This window comes from Zingiber officinale, chromosome 7A (assembly GCF_018446385.1).
Source record: "Zingiber officinale cultivar Zhangliang chromosome 7A, Zo_v1.1, whole genome shotgun sequence".
In the NCBI taxonomy this organism is placed as follows: Eukaryota; Viridiplantae; Streptophyta; class Magnoliopsida; order Zingiberales; family Zingiberaceae; genus Zingiber; species Zingiber officinale.
In genome coordinates, this window is record NC_055998.1 from 8,860,000 (window position 1) to 8,867,661 (window position 7,662).

Consider the following 7,662-nt stretch of genomic DNA (forward strand, 5'->3'; position numbering starts at 1 on the left):
TAAAGCCAATAGGTTTATTTATGCAAAACAATAATGGAAAGATAAAGATTAAATAAGGTATATAATTATAAACATAGTAATATAATAGACTTGGAAATATTATTTTTCCTATTTGATTCATGTCGATTTTGATTATGATGTCAAATATAATAAATCTCAATTGATTAAAAATAATTAGAGATTATTTCCATTATTGTCATTAGATATATCTATTTTAAGATTGGTCAGTTATGACTATTAATTTTGGATACTTTCTTTATCTTACATATTTTCTCTTCCTCAACCATCAATCATGTTTTTGAATGAATATTAAAAAAGGTTATTATCAACCCGTCTATCAGTGACAAAGAATTTTTAACGTCATCATCTGTTCCAGTAACTAAGTGGCAACTTTACTCATCAATCATGTTTTTGTTGACGTGTCGGACATAGAATATTACTCGAGAATCATCGATTACCTAAATCAAATAGAATTTTCATTGATTATCTTAAATGAATAATCAAGATTATAAAAGATAAATTTTAATCAAACGCAATTATCACATTGTTTATAATTATTGAGTGTTATAACATGTTATTGATGTTAAAATTAATATAAGAAAAAGTTAATTTTAATGTGACGTTGATCGCGTTCAAGGTTTTCGATATATTCATTGACCGTGTTCAAAGGTTGTTTTTATATATAAAAAAAAATTCTTTGGTATGTGCATGCACGCACAATGAGATAGAAATATGATGAATACTCTCCCTTTTTTTTTTTATTAAAAGAATTAAAATTTTTAAAATTTTAAATTAAAAATTAATCAATTAAATTGAATTGATGATATATTTTTGATGAGGTTAAATGAAAATTATTTTATGTAATAAATATATTTAAAAATAATATTATTATATATTTTAAATAATAATTATTTAAATTATGTAAATAAAATTAAAATTATATTTATTTAATGTAAAATAATAATAATAATAATAATGAATGCGTGGATAACGAGACTTATAAATAATGAGTCTTAATATTATTTTATAATAATAAATTTTAATATTAAAATAAATATAAAATCATTAAAAATAAATTTTAATATAATATGTATATAGATTTCATATTTTTTTTAGTGAGGTAGTGGATATTATAACATCGATATTATAATTACCAATAAATGAGGATATCCCAACAAATTTTTGGCCTGGCCGTTCTTTGTCATGGAGCGAAGCTGGGGGTTAAATTTTTTAACCATTCGGTCGACTGTGCTATTCCATCAATTGACCATGAGTATAATTTGTGGACATTTGTCTTCTAAAGACGATTTAATGACTAGCACATAATATATTGTCATCATGAAATCTGAGATTTGAATATCGTCAAAATCGAAGTAAATGTCTCTTTTATGTGTTAGTTATTATTTCAAAATCTAATAGTTGTGTATGATTTAACTTTCTCATGTTAATCCTGAAATAAATTGATAGAGATACAGAAGAGGAACGTATTTATGTTTTACCGTCATAAATTTATCAGCATTTATTCTGTGTCGCCGAGTATTTTTGAATTTTTCATCGTGATAAGAAAGAAGTGATCTTTAATCAATTGTACAGTTGTACTAAACGTACCATTTGAAAAATGTTTTTGACTTTCTATAGTTGCGAATAGCTGACCATGCTCATCCTTCGTCATAATATTTTTCGCACCGCGATCACTTTTGACTTTCTGTAGCTGCGAGTTCACGACAAATCACTTTGAAATTAGCAAAACCACCATAAATTAACAAAATTCAGCGGCTAATATCTTCATTACGTACACAAAGTACGATATTGAAGACGACCAATTAAATCATATATACTTAGGGTAACATTATTATATATCAATAAATCTTGTTGGTTAAAATCTCACCATTCATAAAATAAATTTATCTAGTTAAAAATTAATTAAGTATTAATAATAAAAATTAAGTAGGTATTATCTTGAAAAATTAAATATGAAAATAGATGGAAAAAAGATATAATTGATTCATAAAATATAATATTATTTAAAAAATTAAATATAGTGACCCTAAAAATTATTTTTTTTAAAAAAGCTCATTTTACGGTGTTAGAATCTAGTTATTTTGCATTTTAAAACGTGTTCTTGAATGTCGTACTTTGTGTACGTAATGAATATATTGGGCGCTGAATTTTGTTAATTTATGGTGATTTTGTTAATTTTGTAGTTCGATTCAAAGTGATTTGATGAGAAAAGGTCCAACTCGTGGCAGCCTTCATGCATGTCCGTGTGGACTTCCATGTTTTTTCCCGTTTGAAACAATCAAACTCGCACCCACTATTTTATATCCATTCAAAGATAAATGATCTTTTACACATATATATATCTCACTTCCCTTCTCTCCAAGACACACAATTAATTAGCTCATACTTGTCTAGCTACCTAAATCGTTCTCCAAGGCCAATCGATCAGCTATTAGCTATAGCATTAAGTATTTAATTTGGAAGCAGCTTGCAATAGATCATATGGCGTCGATGATTCCCAGATTAGCACTTGCCCTTTGGCTCTTCTCCGCGCTTGTTTCGGCTCAATTGTCTTCTACATTCTACTCGGCGACGTGCCCCAATTTGCAGCAGGTGGTGCGCTCCGCCATGGCCGACGTCGTGCGCCAGAACCCCAGGAACGCTGCCTTCATTCTCCGCCTCTTCTTCCACGACTGCTTCGTAAATGTACGTAAGATCATTCCGGCCCCATGATATATCTAGATAGTTAATATATTCGTTAATTATATTGATCGATCGAGCAATGATTAACAGGGGTGCGATGCGTCGATCCTTTTGGATGGCACGCCGGCGTTCGCAAGCGAGAAGTTTGCGAACCCCAACAGGAATTCCGCCCAAGGCTATGAGATCATCGACGCCATCAAAGCCAGAGTGGATGCCAACTGCCCGGCCACCGTCTCCTGCGCCGACGTCCTCGCGCTCGCCACACGCGACGGCGTTGCCTTGGTGAGTAATTTAAAATTCCCTGATTGGTATCGGAAGGTACGTACGTACGTACGTGTATATGTAATTAATCGGACGGCTGTGGTTTCTATGCAGCTTGGCGGGCCGACGTGGACCGTAAGATTGGGTCGTCGGGATTCTCTGGCGGCGTACCAGGAAGCTGCCAACCGCGAACTCCCGGCGCCGTTCTCCGACCTTTCGGTCCTCATCTCTATGTTTCGCGACAAAGGCCTCACCCCGCGCGAAATGACGGCCCTCTCCGGGGCGCACACCATCGGCCAAGCGCAATGCTCCCAATTTGACGACCGCATCTACAACGACCGCAACATCAACGCCACCTTCGCCGCCCTCCGCAGAAGAACCTGTCCGCCCGGCGGAAGCAGCGCTCTGGCGCCGCTCGACGGCGAGACGCCCTACCAGTTCGACAACGGTTACTACCGGGAACTAGTGGCGCGGAGGGGGCTTCTGCAGTCGGACCAGGCGCTGTTCAACGGCGGGTCACAAGACGCGCTGGTGAGAAGGTACAGCGTCAACGGGGCGGCGTTCGCCAGGGACTTCGCGGCGGCGATGGTCAAGATGGGAGCAATTCGCCCGCCTCCCGGGACGCCGGGAGAGGTCCGGTTGGTTTGCAACAGGGTCAATTGATCACATATTCATTAATTATTATTATTTTTTAAACAAATCAGTGGATTAATTATTTTTTCTTCAAAATCATAATGGCAAAGTTAAATAAAATTTTATATCGTACATTTTCTTTTCTTTTGTTTTTTTCTTTTTTTTTCATGTGCGGAAAGTATATGTTTCTGGGGAGTGTTAAACAAAAACAAGCGTAATAATCGATTATATTTTCTTGAATAAAATCCTCTTTGTACAATATGCTGTTGTATGTGTCATCGTGTTTATTCATGTTAAAATAACAGTTCATCACTTCGTGAAACAGAGAATTTGAAAATTATTTTTTATATTTCCAAAGAATTTAAGATATAAAAATCATATAATGTTCCTGGTTGATTACAGATGTGTGAGCCACTAGCAAGAGGGTGGATCGCCGGAAGAGTTAGTGAAGTTGAGAAAAGAAAGAAATGGAGAAAAATAGTATTAGATTGAAAGTTAAGGATATTTCGTCTCAACCATGGAAAAGATAAATAGAATATATATATATATATATATATATATACACACGTGCGTGAGACATTATGTATTTTTTGCCTATGGAAGTGAGCTCCTTTTATAATACTGTCGGTGAAGGAACAATACCTTCTCTATGTATTAATTAACGAAGAGTCACATCTCGAAAAAAAAAATGTCATGTCATTGTATCTCTGTTGTATCATATAGTCACGTCGCCCATATTACGTATATGTATAATGATCATGTCCGAACGCTGAGTCGATGGACACTGGGGACGTGACACTCTCCGCTGTCTTCGACTGGCTGAATGAATATCCGGCGAACCTACAAGGAAGTAGAGCCGGGAAGGGGTTCCCGGCGATGACCCTCCGACGCTCAAGTCAGGCAAGAGGAAAACGATGAAGTGGCTCCAAAGATGAGAGATTTCGTACCTCCGGTGAAGTTTGTGATCTCTTATATAGAGCTCTAGGGACGCTTGTGCACACATGTCGAGGCGTACACGTGTCCTTTACCATACCTCAATACGGGCTTACCAGAGGAGCATGTCTGACACCATACTGCTACAGTCCGAGCACCTCTCTGATGGGACAGCAGAACCTTCCGTCGTAGAATTCTGCATATGGCCTAATCGTCGAACATGCCTGTTGTCAGAAGATGTTCCCCAATGCCCCCTTGTCCTTGTCTCTTTTTTCCCCGAGCCGAGCGCCCATCCGCTCGGCAGGCATCGGTCCGACCGGGCGTAGGTATCGGTCCTGCCGGGAAGGTTTCACTCCATCGCGTGCTCGGCTGAGACTGTTCCTTCACAGCGTTGATGCTTTACGCCTCGGTCGAGCGAGCTACCCGCTCGGCCCGGCGACCCTGTTCACCATGAGCGTCGGAAACCCGACTCCCCGTCGGGTTGTCTTTGATTCCGCTCGAACCCGTTCGGCCGATCGGTCGACCGGACCTCATGCTGACCCTTTTGACTTTTGACCTCTACGTGTCATTGGCTCCCCTCAAAGGGGGTCCCCCGTCCTTATCACCGGATCACTTGCCTCCCCTTCAAGTTTAGTTGAAGGAGGCGATTAGTCCGACTGACTGGACCACCAGTTACGCCGAGCGGCGTCTCTGCAAAACTCTCCTCCGTTCGACCCCCACAGGGGTAGCTATGACGTCAGTCAACGCCAACATTCCTCAGATCTCTTCGAAATTTACGCCAATCTTTGACATTAAAGTCGGGCATGCGCTTTGTGCCTCGTTAAGGCGCTCATTAAATGCACTCCAGTGGCCGAATGTCACGTGGCGCTGCTGCCGTTATCGTACGGCGGCGGTGTCGCGGGCGACGAGACTGAGGCGGTTTGAAATGGACGACTCGATGGAGTCCTTGGTTTTTGCGACCTGCATCCGACGGCTGAGGCCGTTCGAGCCCAACCCTATAAAGCTCTCGCCTTCTTCCTCCGCCGCATTCCTGCTTTCGCGTGCCCAGAAGTTTTCCCTGCTGTTTTTGCTCCGGTGATCCTACTGTTGCTTCTTCCGGCGACCTCTCGCATTCTTCCTTCGATCTTCGTCTGCTTCCGTAAGGTCCTTCTGCCATCTTCTTTTCATTTCTTGTTTTTCCTCGTGCTTTCTTCTTCTATTCGCGTTCTCGTCTCCTGGTTACGATTCGGTCTCCTCTCTTAAGCCTTTTGCCCTTTCGTCCATCTCTTGCTCCTTTCCCCGCTCAGCTTATGGCCAGCTCTTCTCAACCTCAAGACCCAGCCCTCGGCCCGTGGTATACCACCATAGAGTCGCGCTTCGATCGGCGCGACGCCGATATTCTGATGGACAATTTTGACATCCCCTCTGACTTTGAACTTATCTTACCCTCCCCCTCCGCTCGGCCACACAGACCGCCGCACGGAGCTATCTGTTTTTTCCGCGACCAATTCATAGCCGGTCTGCGATTTCCGCTCCATCCCTTTATCGTAGAAGTCTGTAACTTTTTCGGCATTCCGCTCGGAAGCTTAGTCCCTAACACCTTCCGCCTTTTATGTGGCGTTGTTGTCTTGTTCAGAATCCACAACACTCCCCTCTGACCGGAGGTCTTCTACTATTTTTATTATCCTAAACAGTCCGAGCTAGGTACTTACATGTTCCAAGCTCGGCCCGATTTAGTCTTCTTTAATAAAATGCCCCCTTCCAATAAACATTGTCATGGAATCCGTGATGGCCGGGATTTTGAAGAGGAAAGCGACGGCGCTCGAGGCCGCAGCTGCCAAGGAGATGGAGTTGCGTGGCATTGAGCCGGTCAGCTCACACGAAGGGGAGAGCGAGACCCACAAGGAGTCGGCCGCTCAAGCCTCTCCCCGGGATGTGGCAAGAGGCGCCACCCCCAGCAGGGGACCAACAGTCCAGGAGGAAGGCTCCAGTCAAGAGGAAGAGCGCCCTCTCCGACAAAAGAGGCGTCGAACGGAGACACCACTTCGATCGGCCACTTTCGCGGTTCAGCCATCCGAACGGACCACTGCCGATTCTCGCGGCAAAGCCCCAGCGGTGGAGGCGATCTCGTCCGATCGGACCCCATCCCAACTGGACGCGTCCGCAGACCCCCTCGAGGCCATACCTGTCAGCGCCCTTCCGCCCTCTTCCCGCCGAGTTCAACGTTCGGCCATTTTGTCCCAGTTTTCTGCACCGGCCTCCGATCCTTCCCCAGCTTCCGCTCAGACGACTCCCGGTCGGCGCCGTACCATCAGGGTCTCCCTGCATCTCCCCACCGAAGAGTTGATGCCCGAGTCCGATCCGCCAACCGCGCCTGAGCACATGATCACCATGAAGGGGCCCCTAGTCGAGATGTGGGCCGACGCTCGGGCACGTGTCGCGATGATTTCACTCGGCAATCTGGCCAACAGCCACATGCAGCAGGCCACTGGGGTAACTATGTTTTCTTTGGAGTCTTCTACGCGCTTTCTCCGATCGACTATTAATGATTTTATTTATGTCAGAGATGGGTAGAGGAGATCGCTGTCTCTAATCGTCTGGCCATGGTGGACGAAGAGTTAAAGAGGCTGAAGGCTTCGGGTCGCCCGTCCGACTCCCAAGGCCCCTCATACGCCGAGCTGCAGAAAGAGCTCAAGAAGGCCCAGGATTTGTTGGAGGCGGAACGGAAGAAGATGGCCGATCAGGCCTATACTTTAGCAGAACTTGAAAGACAGGCGAAGACACTCGAGCGGAAAATAAGTTTTGCCACCGATCGGAAGAAGACGGCCATCTCCGATCTGGAGAAGAAAAACATCGAGGCTCGGGGCCTGGAGCAACGAGTCAAAGAGCTGATGGAGCAGCTGGACGGCGAGAAGGCGAGCCGCTCGGGTGAAGCGATTAACCATAAGGATGAACTGAAGACTTTGCAGGAGTCTCTCGAAGCTTCCCAAGCTGCCTTCAAGGAATATCAAGAGGCGGAACCCGGCCGAGTCGCAGCCCTGAGGCTGAAGCACATCCGCTCGACCGAATTTTCAGAAAAAGTGTGCGAGCGGATGTATGGTGCCTTTGAGCTTGTCATCACCGCCACGACGGACTATCTGAAGTCCAAGGGTC

At 43.7% G+C, this 7,662-nt stretch overlaps 1 protein-coding gene across 1 annotated transcript; it reads left to right on the forward strand.

Moving 5' to 3' along the window:
- The first annotated feature begins 2,405 nt into the window (after window positions 1–2,405).
- On the forward strand, window positions 2,406–3,785 carry LOC122000925 (peroxidase P7-like). Its single transcript, XM_042555429.1, has 3 exons — window positions 2,406–2,706; window positions 2,794–2,985; window positions 3,079–3,785. The coding sequence occupies exons 1-3, from the start codon at window positions 2,503–2,505 to the stop codon at window positions 3,625–3,627; spliced, it is 945 nt and encodes a 314-aa protein (XP_042411363.1). The 5' UTR covers window positions 2,406–2,502; the 3' UTR covers window positions 3,628–3,785.
- The last annotated feature ends 3,877 nt before the right edge of the window (window positions 3,786–7,662 follow it).

Bases quoted from the DNA above. Each gene is read 5' to 3' on its own strand.
- LOC122000925 (XM_042555429.1), top strand. From the start codon at position 2,503: ATGGCGTCGATGATTCCCAGATTAGCACTTGCCCTTTGGCTCTTCTCC. The intron at 2,707-2,793 runs GTACGTAAGATC...AATGATTAACAG, and splicing joins TCCACGACTGCTTCGTAAAT to GGGTGCGATGCGTCGATCCT. The intron at 2,986-3,078 runs GTGAGTAATTTA...GTTTCTATGCAG, and splicing joins CACGCGACGGCGTTGCCTTG to CTTGGCGGGCCGACGTGGAC.